This window comes from Oryctolagus cuniculus, chromosome 10 (assembly GCF_964237555.1).
Source record: "Oryctolagus cuniculus chromosome 10, mOryCun1.1, whole genome shotgun sequence".
Lineage (NCBI taxonomy): Eukaryota > Metazoa > Chordata > Mammalia > Lagomorpha > Leporidae > Oryctolagus > Oryctolagus cuniculus.
In genome coordinates, this window is record NC_091441.1 from 20,563,236 (window position 1) to 20,588,057 (window position 24,822).

At 49.3% G+C, this 24,822-nt stretch overlaps 1 protein-coding gene across 1 annotated transcript in view; it reads left to right on the plus strand.

The window, feature by feature from the left end:
* The window catches only part of ATP8B1 (ATPase phospholipid transporting 8B1), a 127,459-nt gene that overhangs the window by 37,635 nt on the left and 65,002 nt on the right, over positions 1-24,822 (plus strand). The window contains exon 2 of the mRNA XM_002713627.5: positions 19,695-19,897. Coding sequence (XP_002713673.1) covers positions 19,717-19,897 — 181 coding nt within the window. The 5' untranslated portion in view covers positions 19,695-19,716. The remainder of the gene's footprint in view (positions 1-19,694; positions 19,898-24,822) is intronic.

The window sequence follows — 24,822 nt, forward strand, 5'->3', positions numbered from 1 at the left end:
TCACAGTGGTCCCTGGCAGACAAAGCATGGAGTCCTGTCTGGCAGACCTGTGTTAGGGCTTAGTGCATGTGCTGCATAGGTTGGTGACCTCATGTTAACACTGGTTTATTTGAAGGATAGCTTTTGGTTTCCTTCTTTTTTGTAAAAGTATGTTTATTTTTGCAGCCACTTGGATGTGACAGAGCAAGAGTGACAGCAAGAAAGAGGGAGAGAAAGAGTGAGCTTCCATTTGGTGGCTCACTCCCCAGATTCTTGCAACGGACAGGCCTGTGCCAAGCTAGGAGCCAGGAGCTCCATCTGGGTCTCCCATGTGGGTGGTAGGGGCCCAAGCACTTGAGCTATCATCTACCTGGGCGTATTCACAGGAAGCTGGATTGGAAGCAGAGCAGTGGGACTTAAAGCAGCGCTCTAATATGGGATGCCAGCATCCAAGGCATGGCTTAACTAGCTGCTCACAATGTCTGCCCCAGTTGTTGTAATTAAAAAAAAATCACAAACATATATAAAAGGAGAAGCAATAGTATAATGAACCTCCCTTGTTCATGGTCACAACCAATCTTTCCTACTTCTGTTTCCTACCTTCCTCTCCCCTTTATTTCAGAACAAACTCAGCCAATGCATCCTTCCATTTAACTTAGTTTTTAAAAATTTATTTTGTTTCCCTTGTCTATACCATAATAAAGGTTATTTGCTAAGCAGGCATCAAGGAAAGCAAGACTTTGCATTTCAGTAGCTAAGGTTTTGGCTGTGACACAAGCGTTACTTCATGACACTGGAAGGATACTTATTTTTTGATAGTTTTAATGTGGTCTTATTTATTTTTAACATGTTCATTTGGAAGGTACAGGCACAGGAACAGAGATGGAGATATATATATATATATATATATATATATATATATATCAATCTTCCATCTAGTGGTTCACTCCCCAGATACCTGCCAGAGCCAGGAGCTGGGAATTCGGCCTGGGTCTCCCACATGGACGGCAGGGACCCAGCCACTGGAGCCATCACTGCTGCCTCCCGGGGTGTGCATTAACAGGGAGTTGGAATGGGAAGAGGAGCCAGGACTCAAACCCAAACCCAAACCCAGGCACTCTTAATGTCCATATGGGATGCAGGTGTCGCAAGTCAGGTCTTGACTGCTACACCAAATGCCTGACTCTTAATTGAGGTCTTTCAAGTGCTCCGCCCTCCTGTGGTTTTGAAGTCATTTTCATCCAGGAAATAGAGTTCTCAGAAAGAAACCCTGGAGGCGGGAGGCCGTGTGATCAAGGGAAGGGGATTCAGGTGTGAAGATCTGGCTCTGGTTCCTGGACTTACGAGCTCTGCGAACCAGGAGATCCCATTGAATTCTGAGCTTGAGTCTTCATTTGGCGTTCTTTGTTAAAAGGTGTGTTGACTGGAATCTTCACTGTTAGAACAAATATCCACCTCAGTCGGCCGTTTTTGAAGACAACCTGAGCTCCAACAGCCACAGCTGACCGATGGCAGTCTTTTCTTGTGAATCATTGATTCATTTCAGAGTATGTGAAGTGGCATTGAATTCCCTATGTGATTCAAACTTCTTTTCTAATCCCTAGCCTGTTACTAATGTTGAAGACGTAACAAGTATTTGTAACCTTTACATCCTTGTGATACACATAAACTTGGGCAGTTAGCTACAACAGCATTAGAGCAATACTGTTTCTATGTGTAAGGTTTAGACTCCGGAAAATTAAGGTACAAATTCACCTTGGATAGATCTCTAAGATAGAGGAGGAACAGTAGCTACTTGGAGCAGGTGCTTAGCATAGCGGTTAAGACACCAAAGTGCCTGGATTCCGTACCTGGCTCCCCTCCAGATCCCAGCTACCTGCTGACATAGACTCTGGAGGAGCAGTGGGGGCTTAAGTATCTGGGGCTTTGCCACTCACATAGGAGACTGGATTGAGTTCCCGGCTTCACTTCCAGTCCAGCCCAAGATGCTACAGGTATTTGGGGGTGTGAACCCCCTGAATAGGAAGTCTGTCCATCTGTCTTTCTGTCTTCCTGCTTTTCAGGTAAAGAAACGAGTAAATTTGGACTCTGAGTGTGGATTGGTGTGGCAGCCAGCGCTGGGCAGTGCTGCGAGGTGGCCTGGCTGAAACACCAACTCTGAGACTTGAGGGTAGCTCAGCTTTTTGTTGACGGGGAGGCCAAGCGAGCACAGGTGTCTGGAAGCTGAAGCATTTGAAGAGGTGGCATTATGGAAATCCAGAACACAGTCTGCTTGGAATGCTTTTAAAGTGTGTTTGAAAAGATGAGCTGCAAACAGCTAAAGTCAAGTTCAGATCCACGTGTCATGTGAAGGCTTCTTTTTGTTGTTTAACTTGAGCCCGGTGCAGGCATTCTGGATTTATTCTTAACTTTGGTGCTGAGTTGTGGATTACTTAGACACCTCATTTACTCTCAACACTTTTATTGCTATACTAATTCTATTTTTTCTTTCTTTTTAAGAAGACCCCCCACCCCAGGAAGTCAAGAGGATTAATGCACTGAAATATCAAGTTCAGGCCAGTTAGATTCGTTCCTTGTTGGGAATGTATCCCTGGCATTGATTCATTGATGGACAGTTGAGGGTTTACTCAGGAGGGTGGGGTGGAGTGGAAGGTACAGAGCTGCTTCCACCCCAGACCTCCAGGGGACAAACCAGTGAGCCTTGTTTTCTAAGCGAAGGACTGATCTTCCTTACACAACTCGGTTCTATGACATGACTTGACCTCATAACACCTTTATTTGGGCTATGTTTTTTTTTTGCTTCAGTCACTTGTTAACTATTATGAATTTATAATACTGTTAAAAGATAAAAATTATAAATAATAAAGATAATAGGATTAATGGAGTGTTATTTCTTTGATATTTGAGCCCAGTCACATTCAGGAAAATCATTTTCATTGTGTAGGAAATGGATGTCTAGGGAATAAAAAAGAGCAAAAATAGTCAACTATTTTAGTTGATTGCTTTACATTTTATTTCACTTTGGAGCTTAAAATTATTCTCACAGTACTACATATCTTTCTGCAGGGTGGGGGGTGGGGAGGTGGGATGAGTATTGCTACATCAAACTTAAGCCCTCATCACCATATGCTACTTTTCCCAAAAGAAGGTACAATGAGGACACAAATATTGATTGAAAACAGAAAATATCATAGCAGAAAAAAAGTTCTGGAATGAATTGACATTTTTCCTAGGCCATGGTTTTTCAGAGGTGGAGTAGAAAGTTTATTGAATTGGCACTTCTTTAAAAGCACACAACATTTTGAAGGTCTTTTAGTAAATGTTGGGTGCATGTTTATGGGTGTCTGTATTCTCCTAAAATGCAAAGGAGAGGAAATGTTTGTACAAGGCTTGCATTACTCATCCCTGTTGGAGCGCCCTGCCCTTATCTGAATTAAATACCAAGTTGTTGCTTCAGATTATTCCCTACAAATAACTCTTGAAACCGGGTAAACTGCAAAATAACAACATGTTTTACCTTCAGACAATTGAAAGGGAAAACACACTCAGTTAGGTTTTAATTACATCATTGGTTACAACAGCTAGCCACAGCTTTTCCTTTGTTTACACAAAGGCGGGGACTGGGATTAAAGACACAGAGTAACAAGTTTGCAGGATCTGAATGTAGCATCCTCTGTTTGCAGGAAGTAAGGGATTTCAAAGGCCCCTCCAACTGTACAGCCAGGCTGGAAATCCAAGAACAAGGTGTTGGCTGGACAGGGCTCTCTGAAGGTTGCTAGAGAAGGGTCACCTCCAGACATGTCTCCCAGCTTCTGGGGATGCTTGGCCTGGGCAGTTTCACTCCTGTCTTCACGTGATTGCCTCCCTGTGTGTCTGTGACCAAATTTCCACTCTTTATAAGGACATCAGTCATATTGGATTAGGTCCCATGCTAATGATTTCATCTTAACTAACTACGTCTGCAGTGACCCTGTTTCCAAATAAGGTCACACTCTGAGGATGTGAGGCTTGGGACTTCACCGGAGGAATGTGGAGGGATGTAAATCAACCCCTAGCTCGCCTGTGACACGGGGGACGGAGCTAAAGTCTGTGCATTGGAGACCGGCCCATGTGGCGTATCCTGAGTGTCCGACACTCAGTGGATGGCAGCAGTGGTGGGGTGGGTGGGCATAAGGCAAAATTGTTTTCAGTTACCAATCACAAGACGAATGAATAATAATGATCAGAAAAGAAACCCAGGCAGGATTTACAGACCTTGCATTTGTTTGAATTACTTGGAGATATGTAAGAAGTCTCTATATATTTCACTTTTTAAAACTTTGATACCAAAAAAAAAAAAAAAAAAAGAAAAATCTTCAGTGTAGTCATGGGAGGGTGAAAGATTTCAAGTAAACATCCTTTATTTTTTTCAACTGGGTTTTATTTCCCCCTTCTGATTTTCATCTTTATCATTGTTTATTTTGAATCAAGTGTGTAAAATGAAAGCCTATATAATGCTAGGGGCTTGGAGACCCCAGCCACTGGAAGCGGGAGCCCGTGAATCCCGCACTGGCAGGAGCATGTGCCCCAGAACCCATGCTGGGTGCTCTGTGGACCAGCGGTTCTCAGAATCCGCTTCCCAGAGTCCTCTGTGTGTGAAAGATGAGTTTAAGAGTGCATATTTGAAATATGATTTACTAGGGCTGGACAGCAACTGTAGCCAAAGGAGTCTTAGGTGAGTATTTTGTCATGACAGTGCCAATTCCTGTGAGGCTGGCTAATAAAGAGCAGATGGTTTTTATGGCTTTGTTATTGTTTGAATTTTCTACAGACAGTATATTCATTTACTGTCTGCAAATTGCTGACACCCCCCACAACACACACACACCCTGTCCTCTGTAGGACCCTGCCCCCAGTGGCAGCCTGGTCCCTGACTGGTGTGGGGGCTTGGGGGCGTCCCATGACCTCTCATCCTTGGTTCCCTGGGAGGGTGGGCTGGGCCAGCTTCTATCTGCACATGGTACCTCTTCCAGGAGAGATCCTGTGGGTCTCTGCAGTCAGATTTCAGAGTGATGGCACCCAGCCCTCTGGGTCCTCTTGCTCCAGGGGTTCTGCTGAGGAGCATTGCCCGGGGACACTGGGAAACTGCACAGTGGGTGTGGGGCATGGCCAGGGGGGCGCGGGAGGTCTGGTCACTAGAAACTGCAGCAGAAGGCAGGCAGCTGGAGGGTCTCTGCCTCCTATGTACAGAGAGAGGGCAGAGGACGGTTCCTGTTGGCTGGAGACTGGCCTGGGGAAACACGGCGTGCTGCCACTGACCTCTGTTTTGTTTCCTTTCCTCCATCTTCCCTGGAGGTCAACCCAAGTGGAGAGAGGAGAGGAAGTCAGGGTGGAGGGCACCCCATCTGACCCCACTGTGAACTGGACTGTGTGTCTCCTCAGTTGCTCATCGGATAAATTTTATCTTCTCCACTTACCCCCACAGTGAGCTAATTAGGTACAATTAAGGCAGGGAGTGTAGTGATTAAGAGCAGGGACTTTCAAGTGCGAATTTTCTTCCAGTCACTGCCTACATGTCCTTGGGCAACGTACCCAACCTCTCTTCATGTCCGTTGCCACCTCTGTGAAGTGACCCTGGACTGCAATGCATGTCCTGTGCTTAGCTCAGAGTCTGATGTGTGGGAGGTGCCGTGAGCACTCAGAGAACGTTCACCACCCCCATCCCAGGATAACACAGGGAGTCAGAGCCCTATCTTCAAAATGCGAGTTTGCTTCCAAAAGTTCCTGAAAAATGAAATTGAAAGAAGTGTGTCTTGGGGCAATCTTTTTTTTTTTATCTATGCATTGTTTCTTCATAATACATTTCCCGTGAACTTCTAAAAATACTCCCCTCATTATCTAAGTCCTTAAACCTCCGAGATCTGTTGGAGAAGCTTCGACATCCTCCCCTTCGTTGTTCGGAACTTGAAAACAGCCCGTTGTCAGAACTGCTGACTGTCGGTAGGAAGCTAGACTTTTCACGCTGCATGCAGGCATTTCCAAGTGATACATAAATTATTAACTGTGGGGAGCAATCCGGACTGGACTAAGTTACTGAAATTAAGACTTATTCTATGCATCTGCTCTCCCACAATATGGCGCTGGGAGAGGAGAAAACAGCTTCTACACAGCTGCCTCCAGTTCAGCCAATAAACTGTAGGACTTGCTCCTGATTGGAGGAGAGCAGCGTACTCGGCGTGTGGGCAGCCGAGTTGGGATTGGCGGAGGAGGACTATAAAGGAGGAGAGAGACGGCATGCACCAGGAACATCTAAGGGGAACATCTAAGGGGAACACCTGTGCAGCCCCCGAGAGAGCCGGCCGGCGGTGTGCCGCTCCCCTGCGGAAGTGGGGAATGTGGCAGGGGGAACCGCCCTCCCACGGAGGTGGAGGGGATGGTAGCCAACCCGGGAAGGGACAGTAGCCAACCCGGGAAGAACCAGCAGCAAACCTGGGGAGGGCCGAGCAGACGAAAGAACAGCGCAGGGTCCTGTGTCGTTCCTCCACGAAGAGGGGGAGCGACAATTAACCACATGTTTGCAGTGTGATCTGGGGCCAAAACTGAGGGGTGTCTTGGAAGAGTTTGTGACCTGAGGTCTCTAAGCCAACTTTAAACACAGCAGAAGAACAGGGGTTAAAAATCTGGACGTGGCCCATTCAACTGCTGGGATGTGGGATCTGTGAAGGTGTTAACTCTTGGGTGGAAAGAGAGCAAAGCCGTGGCTACTTCTCAGACATGGAGCCCGGCCGTGTGCAACAAGGATGGCAAGTAGGCGATTTAATCAGACTTGATGTGCCAATCATACGTAGCATCCACTTAAACTTTGTATTTGTGTATAAACACTTGAGAAAATCTTTGCAAATGAAAAGGTGTCTGGGGGGATTTTTAGAGGATTTGTTTGTATTTCCGTTGGACCCACAGCTCTGGGTGTGGATCACTAAGGAAGACTACTAACTCATCAAAGTTGCCTTTGTCCTTGGAGTTCCACGCAGGGAACTTAATTCCCATTTCCTTAATGCAGCAAGCCCCATGGTTTAATGCGGGTCCATGGTTTGGAATCTTCACTGGAGCAGGGTATAGACCAGTGGGTGCCCTTGGGGAAAAATGCACTCAAATGAAATTCTATGCAGCTCATGATCTTTGGAGAAAGTCGGCATCCAGTGTTTGCTGATGCACTCACTGCCAGGTACAATGCAAAGGACAAAATGTGGCCGCTTTCATCCGGGCTGCCCTGACATGCATGCCCTGAACCCAGGACGAAAGGAACTCACTTCGTGCTGTCGTCTGGTTCTTGTAGTCATTTGCCAAGAGAGAGCATGACATGAAAGACAGGGTGGTAGGTAAGGGGGTCTCAAAACACATGATGAAAATGTGTGTTAAAAAACAAACTGTGCATGGATCTCAACATTTTTTGTACATCAATTTGACAATTATTGAAATTATCCTTAATTTTTTTAGAAACGATTTATTTATTTGGAAGGCAGAGTTACAGACAGAATAGCAGATATAGATATAGATATAGATATAGATATAGATATAGATATAGATATAGATATAGAGAGAGATTTTCTATCCACCAGTTCATTCCCCAAATGGTTGCAATGGCCAGAGCTTAGCCCATCTGAAGCCAGGAGCTAGGAACTTCTTCCAGGTCTCCCACGCAGGTGCGAGAGCCCAAGCACTTGGCTATCTTCCCAGGGCCTTAGCAGGCCTAGGATCAGAAGTGGAACAGCTGGAACTCCAACCGGTGCCCTTATGGGATGCCGGAGCTGCAGGCCATGGCTTCACCCACTGTGCCACAGTGTTGGCCCTGAAATTATTCTGACTGGAATAGGGTTTTTGTTGACTAAAATACACAAATCTTTTAATTTCATGTTTCCATGAACTTTTCAAATTCCCCTCCAACCACTTTTCTCCCTCTCACAACAGCGATGTGACAAATCTTAAGAGATTTGGGGCATACACACACCTGATTGGATCCTGACCGTCCAGCCCTGGAGAACCCTAACCCACCCCAGCCTGCAAACGTGAGGACAGTCCCTTCCTTTGGGGCGTATTGGGAGGATTTTATGAGCTGTGCCCAGCACAGAAGGGACTGCTCAGCAGTCTGGATAGATAAGTGAGCAGGGATTGTCAATTGCTGGCTGCTTTGGAAAGAAAAACACACAGAGCATCTCAGTGCACATATTCCTTTCCAAAATACACAAACGTACCATTTACAGAGCTGCAGTAATAGGACACACTTCTGGCTTCTGCCTCCTCCCTCTCCCCACCACGCACGCACGCACGCACTTCATGCTAGGCAACATTTCCCACATTTCTCCAGCTGTCATTTTTAATGGCAGCACCAAGATCACAATTCATACAACTGCTACCTTGTTGCTTTTTAGGTAGGTTCCATTTCTGCTTTTCCTTGCTAACAATAATGACAATTGTATAGAGTTTATTTGGTTAAATTATTTCTTTTGGGAAATAAATTCTGGGAATGAAATTATTGGGTCAAATGTACTTAATATCTGTAGTGCTCTTGGTCCATGAAATGTTGCTCTATTGCTTTCCATAAAGAATGGGTTGATTTCACTGCTAACAGCAGACAGAAGCAGAGTAAGAGGGGAGAGGGAAAATGCTTTAGCACAGTCGGCATTAGATGCAGTCATTGAATATTGTTAACTTAGGCATGAAACAGTGTGGTGTTTTCATCAATTTGCCTTTCTCTGATGATTGGTGAGAGTAAGCTCCCCTCTCTGTGTTTCTCATTCTTATTTACTTAGAAAATCTGCACTTTTTACTACTGTTTTGATGATACCAGCTGTTCCTACTAAGTCCAGATGGGGCATATAAACAGACTCTTTGCACATTTCAAGTTGTAGGGCTTGTGTTGAATTCTGGGCGGCTGTGTCAGTGTTCAGGTCTTCCTGGGGTGTCCTCTCTATTTCAACAGCTTGCTGACTCCTGTAACATTAAAACAAGTCAACTCAACAGGCTTATTTTGACCGGGAGCGTTTCCTCCCAGGTGGCTATCAGTTTCAAAGCCCCGATGATTTCATTGTCCCTGAAAATATAATATAATGTAAAACCTAATTATAGCAGCAATGATAATAGAGTAAAACAGAGCCACTGTCCCTAATGAGTCAGGATGAAGCTCGAGTGTAAAGATGACCATGCTTTTCTCCTGATAACTTTCGTTATTTCCTACAAAAGTATGTTGTGGCTGGAAGCTGAACCTCCAAAATAAACCTGTGGGAAACTCTGATATTATTCCCCCATGGGAACAAGTCCCAGCCTTTTGTTTCCTTTCTCTCCTAGTTTTCCAGACAAAGGAATGGTGGCTCCACCCTGTCTTAATTTTAAACACATTTTTCGAGCTACCTCCACCCGCACTCCAGCCTGCGTTCTGTTCCTGCCGCAGCCGCGCCCACGCCCACCCGTAGTTGTGCAGTGTGGCTGCCGCAGACACCACTGGCACAGAGTCACTTGATTTTACAGTGACCCGGAGATGCGGAGCATCCCATGCGCTTCTGAACGGCTGCCCTGCCCGGCTGGCACCTCCCGGCCACCCACAGTGGCGCCTCCATCAGAGGAGGGCCGTGCAGATCACATTTCTGCCCTGGGCAGATGTGTTCCGTGGTTGCTCTCGCTCCGTGGAATGAAGCCTCGTCGGGCTTTGTGGGCTGGGGGGGGGGGGGGGGCAGCTCCAGCCAGCCTTTCCATTTCATCTGGGCGGGTGCCTGGGCTCTCCAGGGCGCTGTCCTGCCTCTGAGTCTGCCTTCTGGCTGCTGGTCACTCCCGAAACTCTCTCTCCATCCACCCTGAGTTCTGTGGCTCCCCCAGCGCCCAGCTCAGAAATACCTAGGAAATAATGGTTGATGGAAGTGGTATAGATTGAGAGGCACTTCACATTGTATAACCCCTTGCTGTATGATGGGTCTCCCTGTGGTCCCCAAGCTTTGATCTGTGTTGCTGGTCAAGTTCATTGCTTGCTTAAGTTTCTCTGGAGACTGCAGTTGTCCCAAGCAAGTATGTGCAAGGAGGGAGACAGCTGCTGTCGGGAGCTGGCTCTGATGCTTCCTGGTCAGAGCTTAAATTCTGGTCTAACTCCAGGTGCACGCACTACACACACCCGTGTAACACAGAGCCCAGGGTGTGGGAGAAGGCCTGAGTTCAACCTGATAGTCCCGGTCTAGCAATGCCCCCCCAGAACTCATGTTGAAACTTAATCCCCAGAGTCATGTGGTGTTTGGAGGAGGGGACGTTGGATTAGAAGAGGCCCTGAGAGAAGCCCCCCCCCCCGCCCCGCCCCACCATTGCATCAGCGGCTTTGTAAGAGCAAGACAGGTGCTCCAGGGAACAAGCTCACTGTGTCTCGCCCTGTGATGTTCTACACTTCCAGGGGACTCTGCAGAGCGTGCCCCCAAAAAGAAGCCTCTCATTGGCTGCAGCCCCTCGACCTTGGCCTTCCCAGCCTCCTGAACTTGTAGGAAGTATGTTTGCTGGTTTTATACATGACCCAGCCTGTGCCGTTCGGTTCTGGCCACAGAAGGCAGACTAAGACGCGCAGTTACAACCTCGGCCAAGCAGCAGCGGGCAGGCTCCTCACCACCTCCGCTTTCTCGTCGGCAGGGCCGGTGCCTGACAGCTCTCAGGAGAGTTCCGTGGCAATTGGTGTGATGATGTCACCAGCGAAGGTCCTGGCTGCCCTGCCCTGTGGCAGGGACATTAGCAACCCCTTTGCTTTTGCTTGATAAGCGTTGATTGGGGAGGAAATAAAAAAAATGTGACCCTGCGTGTGCTAGAGACAGTAATTATGTTTCCATAACGGTATAAAACTTGAATCTCATCTAGATCTAAGGTGTGCATTATTCCTCTTGCTTAATGAGATTCTTCATCTAATTACAAGTGTCATCGGGCTCGTCACAGTACTTTCAAGGATATTGGGCCGGTTCCAAACAGGGTGTGGCGTGCGTCTGGACTAACCGGATAATGGAGATCTCTGCGGCCTGTTAGGAGTGGGGAAAAAGCTTTGTGTGGAACGACCTGGGAATGACGGTGGCTGCTCGCGGTAACTCACCCTGGCAGTACTGTCGTTAATGGCATGTGTGTCAGTTATCTGTTGCCGTGTAACAAATTACCCCGGCACACTCGTGTTATCTCGTGGCTGCCATGGGCCAGGTGTCTGAGCACAGCTCAGCTGGGCCCTGTGCACAGGGGGTCCCATGAGGCTGCAGTGGATCGGTCAGCCGGGGCTGGGGTCTCATCTGAAGGTGTGGCTGAGGAGGGATCTGCTTCTGAGTGACTGTGGTTGGCAGAATCCATCTCCTCAAGGGTATTGGACAGAGGCCCCCGTCCTCACCGGCTGTTGGACAGAGGCCCCCGTCCTTGCTGGCTGTTGGACAGAGGCCCGTGTCCTCGCTGGCTGTTATACAGAGGCCCCCGTCCTTGCTGGCTGTTGGACAGAGGCCCCTTTGATCTCCTCTGTCTGAGCCTCTCTCCCTGGCCGCTGCTCTATCACAGCCAGGAAGGGGAGAGGAGCAGTGGGAGAGAGGGAGGGCGTGGTTTTTGCAACCTAATTTAGGAAGTGGCATCCATTGCCCGTGCCATGTTCTGTTGTTGGAAGCAAGGTTCCATGTCCACCCCACACTCACCAGAAGAGCCTTTTACAGGGGCGTGAAGACCAGGGCTGGGGCTGCTGGCTAGGTTCTACCTGCCGTAGTTCTAGTTGATTCTATTTAGTATGGAACAGATCATTAAAAAACATAGAACATACAGAAATCAGCTCATGCAACTGCATGATGAAAAAAACTATGGATTAAAATTTTTTTTTCTATAAAAATTAAAAAAAACTTATTTATTTGAAAGGCAGAGTTAGAGGAAAAGACAGAGACAGAGACCATCCAGGTGTTAGTTCACTCCCAAAATGGCCACAATGGCTGGGACTGAGCCAGGCCAAAGCCAGGAGCCAAGAACTCCGTGTGGGTCTCTCACTTGGGTACAGAGGCCCAAGCACTTGGGGCCATCTTCCGCTGCTTTCCCAGGTGCATTAGCAGGGAGCTGGAGCAGAGGTGAAGCAGCCAGCACTCAAACCAGTACCCATATGGGATGCTGGCACTGCAGGGAGCTGCTTAACCCAGTATGCCACAACGCCAGCACCAAAATAAGCTTTCTTAATTCTGTTTTTCCAGTAACTTTTTCAAGCCCCCCCCCATGTGGGGATGCATGTTATGTTAAATATTTTACAACATTATCCTTAATAATATTAATAAGCAAATGAAATGAGAAAGCAGATTTTAGAAATAGTCTTTCTTTTTGGGAACTCTAAAAGCCAGTTTAAAAAAAAAAAAAAAAACCAGGGGCAAAGAATGAGCAAATATTGTATCAGAAATCTTCTAAACTGGGCTCTCCCTGGACACAAATCACAAATCATGAATTCTGGCAGAGATGTCACTGATCCCCTGGTCACACCCCACAGGCCACGGGGTCCTCTACCCCACCCTGTAACTGTGCATACAGACGGTGTTCCAGGAGTGGCAAATGCAACTTCTTTTGCTTCATCTGGAAGCTTTGTGACAGCAACAAAAGTATGTGTTGTCCCGGCTTCTGAGTTCAGCCTCTATATTTGCACGGGCGGAAGCATGGCGCTGTGTTTCCTGGGTTCCTTTTTGCTCTCTCCTTGCAACAACTGCTCCCCCACAAAGGGAACAAAAGATCCCACCCATCTTTCCTTCGTGGCTGTTCAGTGGCTGCATTTCCAGAGCTGCCAAGCAATGGGCGTTAGAGGTTCAAGTTTGGAAATCCAGATGCAAAAATCCCAGTGTGGAGCTCTGGTAGAAATGGCACCCCGTGGCTCCTACTCTTTCCGATCCCTACTCTCTTGAGGCTTGGCTCCACTAAGCAGATGGCTCCCTAGTCCTGCGTGTTACAGTAGCATGGCTGGTTCTGGGACCAGAAATAAGGGCTGGAGGGCAGGGCCCTGAGTTCCCTCCCTCGCTTTATGGTAAATTTCGGCTTTTGAGTCCTTGTCTTGAAAATCTTTCTTTTTTTCTATTTTTAAAAAAGATTTATTTGAAAGGCAGAGAGTGTGAGTGTGTGTGTGAGCTCAGGCATCCATCTACTGGTTCACTCTCTAAATAGCTGCAATGGCCAGGGCTAGGTCAGGCCCAAGCCAGGAGCCCAGAACTCCATCCAGGTCTCCCATGTGGATACAAGAGCCCAAGCACTTATCCTCTGCTGCTTTCCTGGGCCCATTAGCAGGGAGCCGGATGGGAAGCGGAGCATCTGGAATTCCAACCAGCGCTCTGATACGGGATGCTGGCATGGCAGGCGGCAGCTTAATCCACATTACCACTGCTCCAGCCCGAGAGTCTTTATCTTAGAAGCAGAGGGAGAAGGTGCTGGAATTTAACACTTCTGTCAATCCACTCTCCAGCAGGAACTGCTAGGGGCTTTCACAACAGTTATGCAAATTAACCCTTAGAACGTTGGAAAAGGAAGCATCCTTCCCTCTTATTTTTTAGCAGATGGGAAAAGTAAGCCATCAAATGTTAAATTATACAGCCATGTGCTAAACTCCTGAAAGCAGAGCCCAGACCAGTAAGTCCTGCTGCCTCTCCACCGGGGCAGGAGGCCACTCTCCCTTGGTGATGGCCAGCGAGGAGCCTGGGCCTGAAGAGGAGCGGAGCTGGCACGGGAGCCCCCCTCGTACTGGTCGCTGGAGCAGGCCGCCCTCAGCTGCGTTTCCCGGTGGCCTTTTGCACATCCAGCCACCTTGAACTGACCCTTCCCGTCTCTGTCTCCTGCTGTCCTATTCTTATTGCATAAAAAACGCATGTCCACCCCCTTCCTAACCATGACTTCGTCCACCCTGTGGTTGACCTTGTGCCTGAGCTATTTTAAGTGCCAGTCCGATAAAGTGACGAATTCTTGCCGTCTCTTCTGGGGTAATAGGGGATGAGGGTGGCTGTGTGTTTCATTGTAATTAAGCTCATTTTTTTGTATTACTTGTCAGGGCGATTGTTTACTTCTTTCAATGTAGAATTAACACATTTGCTTGATAAACTCATAATATTTATTACAACACTGAAGTTAATGTTTCATTTTCAAAAACCAGAGTGTACCTTTTAAGCATGATATGTTTACATGACAATTTGGATCTTACCCCCCAAAAAATGAAACCACTTAGTTGTTCTGGATGTCCAGGCTAATAAGAATAATTTCTAAAGATTATGTGGCTGGGGCCGGTGCTGTGGTGCAGTAGGTTAGGCCCCCGCCTGCAGCACTAGCATATCAAATGGGTGCCAGTTGGTGTCCCGGCTGCTCTGCTTCTAATCCAGCTCCTTGCTGATAGCCTGTGAAAGCAGTGGAAGATGACCCAAGTGCTTGGGCCCCTGCACCCACATGGGAGATCCAGAAGAAGCTCCTGGCTCCTGGCTTCAGAATGGCCCAGCTCCAATTGCAGCCATTTGGGGAGTGAACCAGCAGATGGAAAACCTTTCTCTCCGTCTTTCCACTTCTCTCTCTCTCTCTCTCTCTCTCTCTCTCTCTCTCTCTGACTTTGCTTATCAAATAAAAAAATAAATCTTGGAAAAAAATTTATGTAACCAGAAAATACTTGAATGCTAAGTCACATTGATGATTTTCTTAAAAAAAGATTTATTTATTTACTTGAGAAGGATAGTTACAGACACAGGGAGGGAGAGACAGAGAGAGAGGTCTTCCATCCACTGGTTCATTCCCTACATGGCCACAATGGCTGGAGCTGTGCCGATCTGAAGCCAGGAGCTTCTTCCAGGTCTCCCACATGGGTGCAGGGGCCCAAGCACTTGGGTCATCTTCCACTGCTTTCACAGGCCACAGCAGGGAGCTGGATCAGAAGTGGAACAGCTGCAACTTGAACCTGTGCCCATATGGGATGCCAGTGCTGCAGGCAGATGCTTAACCTACTACACCTCAGTGCCGGCCCCACCTTGATGAACTTTTTACAGAATACTGATCCATCTGTTGCTCACTTGCTATAATGTTTATTCATTTATTTTCAATGCTTTGAGATAAACATGCAGATTGTAGGTATGACGTCATCTTGAAACTGGGCACAGGTGTGTGCTACAAGGTGTATGACCACAGTGTCCTTGTTTGAAGGGGAGGTGCTGGCATGCTGCCCCTTAGGCATTTGGAGCTGTGTGTCTTCCCTAGGAAAGAAGCTATAGGACCGATGGAGGGGCACCACGCCCTAATGAATAGTGCACTTGTCTTCTTGAGGAATATTTCCTCACTACACCTTGTAGCTTATTTCCCATCCCCAGGTCATTTCCAACTCTGTCTGGCTATGTTGACCATTCGTTTTGTTGCTGTCTCTTATTAGCTTTCATTTTAATCCAGAGGTCACGAGGCGTTTTCTGTGAAAGGCCAGACAGTAAATATTTTATGCTTTGCGGCCCCGTGGTTTCTATGGTAATGACTGTATCCAGCCCTGATGTCGAAGCTCAAAAGCACCATAGACAATACAGTAAGAAATGGGCAAGAACGTGTTCCCAATAAAACTTTATTTACAAAAACGTGCCGCGGGCTCAAACTTCACCTCCCGTGTGGCAGACGGAGGCAGGTCCTCACCTTCGGGGCCTTCCCCTAGACTGGTACAGTTTCAACGTGCGTGGTAAACCTTTTTGATGGTTTGGAACGAGTCTGGCTCCCGAAAGGCCCACTTTGATTGACTAAGGATCCCAGTGGTTTCGGTTTTTGCGCTTCTTGCCCGGTAGCTTCTATCCGGTGTGCTGCAGCCGACTCTGCTCCTGGGTGGTGGGCATGAACGGTGCAGAGAGGACAAAGAACCTGGATGTTAGGCAACCCTCCAGGCCCGCGAGCATTTTGCTGAATGTTTGCTTGTTGTCCAGATCTTCAGATGTCAGCCCTGTGTTATGTACCAAGTGTACACAGACCGGCCTGTGCTCCGAAGATCTTGTGGTCTAGTGGGAGGTGGGATGAGCACTTAGTAAATGTGTATTTACAAATCATGCTGAGTGCTGGGAACAAAACAAAAATAGGAGGTCAGTAGTGGTGGAGGAAGAGGAGGGCAGGGGCCTGCTCCACGCCATCCGTGGAAGGGATCATTAAGGCTGAGATCTAAGGAATGAAAAACAGCAATCACGTAAGGAACTGGGAGGAGAGCGTTTCAGGCAGCAGGAAGAGAGCATGTGCAAAGGCCCTGAGGCAGGGAAGGCTTCCCTTGCTTAAGAAACTAACAGCAGGGCCGTGGGGGCACTGAGGAGTGCTGAGCGAGGAGGAGGCTGCAGAGCTGAGTGCTGGGGGAAGACGTGGGGTTCCCTTTATGTTGGGAAGCCATAGCTGCTGGGACAAAGCACCGTGGTTTGGAGACAGCACATCCCCGACTGAGGCGCCAGCAGGGTTGGTTTCTGCTGAGTCCTCTGTCTGGTTCGTGGGCAGCTCCGCCCTCGTCTGTGCTCGCCCACGGCTTTCCCTCTGCATGCACAGAAAGGAAGAGTGAGCCCTTTGCCACTTCCTGTTCTGGAAGGACACCAGGCCGAGGGGTTACGGCCCCTTCCTGATGACCCCATTTAACCTCCATTACCTCCCCAAAGGCCCTGTCTCCAAACACCATCAGGGTGGCAGGCCAGGGCTGCAATGGACAAATGGTGGTGGTGGTGGGGGCGCTGGATAGCCATTCCCTCCCCAGGTCACAGAGAGGGCCCAGGCAGGAGGAGGACCTGACTCCGGTGGTCCTGAGGAAGTGGGTGGCAGGGAGTGGAGGGAGGTCCCTGGAAGGAAGGAACCCACCAGGAGGGGAGGGGCTGGGGGCAGGCAAGACTGGCCTTGCTGTGGCCCCAGGCTGTCTTTTCCTTTGTTTGTTTTAGAGAAAAAAATAAAATCTCTCATCTATTTGTTCATTCGCTAAAGGCCCACGCCACCTGGAGCAGGGCTCAGGCCACAGCGGGGAGCCAGGAACTCAGACAGGTCTCCCGCGTCGGGGCCTGGGACCTGTTTTCTTGAGTCTTCATTGGGACTGCCTTAGCTAAGATCAGGACCCAGAACCCGGCATTGAACTTGGGTACTCCACCATGGCCTCTCAGGGTCTTAACAGGTGGGCTAAACAGCTGCTGCTCCGGGCTGTCCTTGAGAGCTTGCTAATCTGCAGCCCTCCGGAACCTGCAGGTCTCTAAGTGATGGTGCTCTCAGGGCCTGGTGGAGGACGTTGCACCTCCCAGGTGCTTCATGGATGCTGGGTAAATGCACACCTGTCTGCCAGGCATGGGCTGGAGCTCCGCGGGGTCCTGCTGCCCGGGTGGTTACCGTATCTGCCTGCCACTAGGGCCCACGGTTTACACCTGCAAAGCTTCCGGTTCTCAGGGCTACAAATACGTGATTGCTTCCCTTTTGTCTTCGAGTAGTCTAGAATGACAGAGAACTTACTCCTGTGCGTATCTGGATCTCCCTCTCTCTGTCTCTCTCTGTCTCTGTCTCTCTCTCACACACACAAACACACACACACACACACACACACAGCCACCCTAGAAAATCTGGGGCCATTGTCGCTGCTTCCCAACCCAGCTGGGGCAGGCCTGCTGGGTGGTGGGGCCACAGAGCCTTGAAGACCTTGGGTCACATCCATGTAGGCTGTCAGGTCTGTTCCCTTGTGTGTGTTTACCTCTCCTCTCGACCGTGAAAGACTGGATACAGGCTTAGCCTGGGAAACCAACAATATCCAGCCACTTGGCGTTTTGGAAGCAGTGATGAACACGTTTCTAAGGAATGTACTTACTGCCAATGATCCCAACAGGTAACAGTGGTTAAAAGGGTGAAGTTCATGTTAGGTGTATTTTATTGCCATAAGAGCTGTCTCTGTGTGGTGCTTTCAGATTTTTTTTTGTGTGCCCTGTAGTGGAGAGATTGGATCTTTACTGTGCCACTCACAGCTGACCCTGTAAGATGGGATGATAGTGTCTACTTCAGAAGATTGCCCTGTTCAGTACACAGTAGGTGCACAATACATGATTAAAAAAAAAAAAAACAATTATTTTAGTTCTCAAAGTTTTGTCTTTAAGGGTTTGGGAATTTTTTAAGAGAATATACAGGGGCACTTCAAAAAGTTGGTAAAAAGTGGTATAAATGATGTTTATTTTGTTGCAAAAGGTTTTAAAGTTCATCCATATGAGGGGTGTGAGAAAGTGCGTGAGAAAAGCATATTATGAAGTTGTGCGTTTTACTGTCGTAAGTAAAACTGGTCCCAGATCTTCATATAAGTCCTTGGAAGTTTCCCAAGTGGCCATTTGTGGGAATAAAGATTATTTTAGTTGTGCAAGGAGCTAGATTTGGTTCAAAACATGCCATCAGCTAAGTAGGTCCAGTCAGGGAAATTTATGCTCAGTCAAGATAAATAACACAGAGCAGAACCAGAAGATCCCTCCTTAGAAAGCCACTGCTTTTGCTGGAAAATTTTAATTATTGTTGCGCAAGTGACGTCATGTCCTCAAGTTCTGGGCAGATAACAGAGATGGCCCTCGTCAAAGGGGGCAGGGAGACATCAGGGAGCCTTTATGCAGGACTGAATGGGGCCTGGCGTGCAGCTCACACAAAATCAACGTGCCCAGCTGTTACCGATGGTGCCGAGTGTGTGGCCATGCGATGCTGGCGTGAATTACACCAGGCTGTATACCTCTCCTCTCCTAACCCAAAGGTTTGTGTAAATATTTTCCCAATAGAAACAACGAAGGCTGTTCTCATCCCTTGTGTGGAGTCACTTGGTACACCTGGAGCCACACAAGGAAACTCTAGATAGAGAGAGTTGGCAGTGGCAAGAAGACGGACAGTCCAGGGAGTGTTGCCAGGAAGTCATTAGTAACATTGGAGCATCTGAGAGTTTATTTACGATGTCACAGAATAAAGGCTCAGAATATTAGCCTGACCATAAACCAGATTTCCTTAAAAAAATTTTGTTTGTTTGTTTAGAAGGCAGAGTGGCAGAGACAGAGAAATTTTCCATCTACTGGTTTACTCCTCAAATGGCCACAAGGGCCAGGAGCCGGGAGCTCCATCAGGCTTCCCATGTAGGACAGGGGTCTGAGTCGCTGGGGCATCTCCCACTGCCTTGCCAGGCACATTGGCAGGGATCTGGATCAGAAGCAAGGCAGCTGGTGCTTGAACTGGAGCTCCAATCTGGGATGCTGGCATTGCAAGCGGTGGCTAAACTTGCCGCTCCCCAAACTGGCCCCGGAAACCGGATATCTTAAAACACTGCGTTCCAACTTCAGGCCACTTCCAGCTGCAGGCCACAGTTAAGAAAGTCGGTTCTAGTACAACGTACAAGGCAAATAAATGTGTATGGTCAATCTGTTTCGCCAAACAGGACTTAATCTCATGGCGTGTGCCATAATTGGTGGATATTTTATAGTCTCGTTTCATTCCATTTTAATAAGTATCGTTTGTGACTGTCTAAAAGATTCCCCTTGAAATGAAACTCACACTTTGAAATATTACTGTAGTTTGTATACCCTTCCTTTAAAAAAAAAAAAAAAACAGGCCTGGAGCTACATATTTTTTTCCTTACCCAAGCATTAAGTCAGCCGTGAATGTTTTATTCTAGTTTGCATGCTGCATTCAACTTCGGGGTCGTTATTCAGAAACACGGACACGTCGGTCCGATGACGCCGGCCCGCGGCAGGAGCTGTAATGCCCCCTTTCTCGTCCGCCAGGTGCGTGCGCTCCACCGGCAGGATGAGCACAGAAAGGGATTCGGAGACGACATTCGAGGAGGACTCGCAGCCCAACGATGAAGTGGTTCCCTACAGCGACGACGAAACAGAGGATGAGCTGGAGGACCAGGGCCCTGCCCTCGAACCAGAACAGAACCGAGCCAGCAGAGACGCCGAGGAAACCCGGGAGACGCTCAAAAAAGGTAAGGTGTGGGGGCCTGGGGCGGGGGCCGTCTGGTGGGGGCAGGTGCTGGGGGCGTAGTCTAGGAGGGCGGTGGCCTTCTGAGCTTGGAGCTGAGAGAGCAGAGGAAGGGTGGCTGAGATCTGTGGTCATGGTTCGTGTGCATGGAAGAACTGGCTTTTGACTGCACCCGGAAGTTGACAAACCTGTCAATCCATCTTTGCATGTAAATTACTTATGTTATTAGATTGTTGATATGAGTGATAGAAGTGAACACCAGCTTATCTATATATGTGTATGTATTTTACCTACTTCGGAGCCGTGCAGGCTGACTTACTAGTACCCTGACGACACCCGGGGCTCGGTGAGCTCAGTCTGGGTGACTTCTCAGTGGCCCTTTGACGAGTGGTGCTGGACCCGGCCCTGCCAGGACCACACAGTTTGGGGGGACCAGGACACAGCTCCGGGACCCTGAGCCTCTTCACCTTGTTTCCCCTAGCACTCACCTCACTTTGGAGGAGCCCTGGGGCCGTGCTGACTTTGCTCGGTCACTTGTGAGTGCAGAATGGTGTTGGCTGTCCAGCATGTATGGCTTACGTCTCTGCTCACCATGGGGGGGGGCACTGTTCTGTGTCCACCTGTCCCCACCACCACCACTGCACCCCACCCCCAGTTTTCGAGGGAAGGGTCTGGACCAGGGATCTGCAAACCTTTTCCCTGGAGGGCTGGCAGTAAATATATGTGGCTGGGGGCTATTGGGCCTCTGTTGCAAGGACTCCACCCTGCCCTGCACAGTCCTCACTCAGCTGACTTTAACCAGTGTGCTTCCCCCCACCGTGGAGTTTTTCTTCTCATGTCCTGCGGGGTTGCCCATCCTGGTGGCCTGGGAGACAACTGTGGCCCTCTCTTGTAGCTCTTCTGCCCCAGGCAGAAGCTGAGCCTTTTCCGTTCGCACTAGATTTCAGGTTGGAAAGATTTCCTGCATGGTCCCCAGGACCAGTGGAGTGACTGGTGTTTCCCGTTCTCCGCCATCACCGCCAAGCGTTCTGTCTCCTGCTTGTTCCTGTGCCTCCTGGCCGCCTCCATCAGGAGAACCCCAGGTGTTAGCAGGTTTGCCCAGAGTCTCTGCCAGGGACGTTCTAGAAGCCTCTGCTACCCCACGTGCCTCTTCCTGCCCCTTGTTTTTCCTTCTGGGGTTCCGCCTCCTGGTTAAGCTGTTCTGTTGTTTCGTACCTGTGGAAGAGGCAAGAAGCCACAAAGCCCCTTTTTATAGTGAGTCCTCCTGTTGTGGTCAGACTGTGTTCCTCTGACGTTCCTGTGTGGGAGGACCTCGGTCACAGGAGCCCTGGACCTGTGGGCTCCAGGCCTCTGCAGGCTCTAGAACCCAGGGAGGCCATGGACTCTGTGTCCTGGGCCCTCTGGCTTCCCACAGCCAAGGGAGGGGGGTCGCATCAGATCTGAGTATGGGTTGCTGGGTGTGCTTAAGCGACCGAGTATCCTGCCCCAAAGGAGAAAGTATTAAATCAGCATCACTGAGCAAAATTAAAATGGAATCGCAGAGTAGGCATTTAGCCTCGTGGTTAAGACACCTGCATGCCATGTTGGTTGGGTTCAATTCCTGGCTGTGGCTTCTGACCCCAGCCAAGATGGACCCTGGGAGGCGGCAGTGATGGCTCAAGCATTGGTGTCCCTGCTACCTACATGGGAGACCTGGATTGTGTTTTTGGCTCCTAGCTTTGGCCCCAGCCATTGTGGGCATTTGAGAAGTGAACTAGCATATGGAAGCAAGCGCGAACACACGCGCATGCGCGCGCACACACACACACACACTCTTTCTGTCTCTCATATAATAATTTTAAAATGTATTTAAATGACAACTAAAACAGAATCACTGCTGACTGGAACAGGAAGGTGGCCTGTGTCTCAACAAGGTCCAGGTTGGACCTTGGTGGGGTGGGGACAGAGCTAGAGGCACCTGTTGAATCGGTGAGGGAGTTCCAGTCGACTGCCCAGAAAGCGAACCAAGCAGACTTCTTCCTCATTCCTCCCTCGTGGCATGGCTGGGCTCCTAGCGCAATCTCGGAATCTCTGCTTGTGTGTTGATATCTGATGAGTTGGCAGGAGGACTGGCTGTGCGGGGTGCAGGGTGAACTTTGCTGCTGCTGCCTGGGGTCGCATGATCGGGTGCGGTGCAGGCTGCCCAGGTATCTGCGGAAATGCCAGCGAAGCGCGACGTGGCGGTGGAAACTCTCACCTCTGCCGCTCACCCCTGTGTTTTTCCAGGCTCCGCCGGCGCCTTCTGGCATCCAGAGCCTTTTCCTGGTCCTTCGATTTGCAAGCCACCTTGTCTGTGGATTTCTTCCCTCCCATTTGGGCATTGAGAAAGTTCTGTCGTGATCTTGATCTGGGCTCTTCCTGGTCTTTTTTTTTTTTTTTTTTCCCAAGGGTGTTTTATATCCCTAGGGAATTTGGATGGTTATGGTTTCTCTGAACTCATGTCCAATGACCTTGCCTGTGACTTTGTGCAGAAATTGTTATTCTAGCTCTGCTCTCTGCCCTTGCCAAGCACATACAAGGACACCCGGGAACTGCGGGAGCTCTCATCCATTTCACTCCCCTGTGTCCCCTACAACCAATCCACTCCTCCCCCGCCCTTCTCCTTCCCTCTTGCCTCCCTCTTCTCTGTCCCTCTTTCCTTCTCTGATTTGTTTTCCCTGTTCCAACTTGGTCATTTCCCCAAGGAAGGTCAGTATCACCCTCACTTTTCTTTAACGCCATCATCCGCCTCTCTTGACGTTGGACCTCACGGAAAATTTCCTGCAAAGAATTCCGAGGACAGCGGTGTGAGTCACTGTGAAGTGCCGGCGGGAGCAGCTCCCAAAAGCGCGTGCACCACAGTGGGCGCTCGAGCCGCATCCGCCTAGCTTGCAGACGCTGGTTTCCTTCCGTAAAGAAAGGCAGCTGCCCTGGCCCGGCTGCGCTTTCTTGTCGAACAAGTGTTTGCAGAGCCCCATTGAAGGTGCTTCTCAGCTGAAGGATCTTTGTCACGGGCTGTGAGAAGGAAGAACAAGCGCAAACATGCTGTTAGAATGTGGCATGGAGGCAGAGATAAGCACGCACGCACGCAGCCTTCGCCGGAGTTAACCTTCCCCTTTGCTGACCTTGATCGAGGATTGGCGGACACCTGCAGGAACCTACTCCACGTGCTCCTGCCTGAAGAACGCGTGAGAGCTGCATTTCCCAGAGTGCATTCTGGGAAGTACAGGCTTTGCCCGGTGCTTCAGGATGCAAAGGTCCTGTGGCCGCTGAGACCAGAAACTAGGAATTCATTATTCCCCCTCTGGAGCTTATGACCTTGTGCCTTAGCGTGAAAGGTGTCAGGAGGCTTTGGCTTTGAAGAAATGGCTGCAGTTTGTTTGGCCAGAGCTTGCTGAAGTCCCTGCCCTCTGGAAGGCCTCTTCGTAGCTTGCCGTGATCCTGGTGCCCCCAGTTCAGTCGCTTGGATAACTCTGTGACGCTCAGGGGAGCTGAGAGAGCAGGTCCGGGGGTAGGTTCTGGATTGGTGCACACCGCTCGCTCTCACGAGCCTGGGGGTGAGGGAGAGGTTTCCTGCTTCCTCTCAATGTTGCCTTCACTATGAACGTTCATATCTTCCAGCCCCAGCTCAAAGGTCAACTCCCAGCTTCCCTGTCCTGTGCCACGTCTCGCCTCTTCTATCTGTTGTCACAGCCAAGCTCCTGGAAACCCTTTCTTGGCCGTCACACCTCCCGTTCCTCTGGGCTCCTCCCTGTTGAGGGCTGCTGGCCCACACTGGCCCTACAGATGATGCTTCCTTAAAGGTCATCAAGAACCCAGGGCCTAGGGCCAGGACTGTGGCATAGCAAGTTAAGCTGCCAACATCCCATAGAAGCACCTGTTCAAGTCCCAGCTGCTCCGCTTCCAATCCAGTTCCCTATTAATGTGCCTGGGAAAGCAGCAGCAGATGGCCCAAGTGCTTAGGCTCCTGCACCCACACGGGAGACCCAGGTGAAGCTCCTGGCTTCAGCCTGGTCCCTCCAGCCTTTCTGGCCACCTGGGGAGTGAATTAGCAAGTGGAAGATCTCTCTCTCTCTGTCTGTCCCTCTCTCTTTGTTACTCGGCCTTTTATATAAATAAATCTTAAAAAAAAAAAAAAAGCCTACTGCCAATCATGATAACGATAGATATTGTTTGAAATAAAAGAAGAATCCAAGTGCCAGTGCAGGGGACATTTTATCACCCACGGTCTCCCTTCCTATTTGCTGGGAGGTGTCTGATTTTAAACAGTCCTTCCATTGGCAGTCTCTGTGTGGCTCCTGTTTCTCCTTGCCCTGGGTCTTCTTCCTCCTCCCCCACTCCGCATCCTGCCGTTCCATTTCCTGCCCTGACCTGTGTCCAGAGACTCTCCTGTGACCAGCCCATCCCCTCCAGCCTGGGTCACTGAGCCAGCTTGCGTGGCAGTGAAGCAGACAGACCCCAGATTCACGCTCTGTGGGTTTATGTTCTCATGTCACCGTCTTCCAGCTCTGTGACCTTGAGGAAAAGCCTCCCTCCCTCTGGGCCTCAATGCCCTCTTCTGCATAGTACTGGTACCTACTTCATAGGCAGCTGTAAGGTGGAATCAGAAAACAAAAGTGAAGATTTGACTAGTCTGGGGCATGCAGTTTGCACTCAACAGATCGCAGCCGTTACTGTCTCCCCCGTGCTAGTCCTCCCTTACGTCTTTCACATCAAACCAAGGCTCGTCCCCATCTTCTGTCAATAGGTCGTCTTGGCTTTGGGTATTGGAATTCTCCTAGTGCCCCAGGCAGAAGCTGTGGAATCATTCTTTTCAACAGATGCTTCCACCCCCAAGTTCAAGTGCAATGAATGGATGGATGGTTTGCCTACAAATTGAGGGACTTCTGGTCATTTGGTATCAACCCTGCT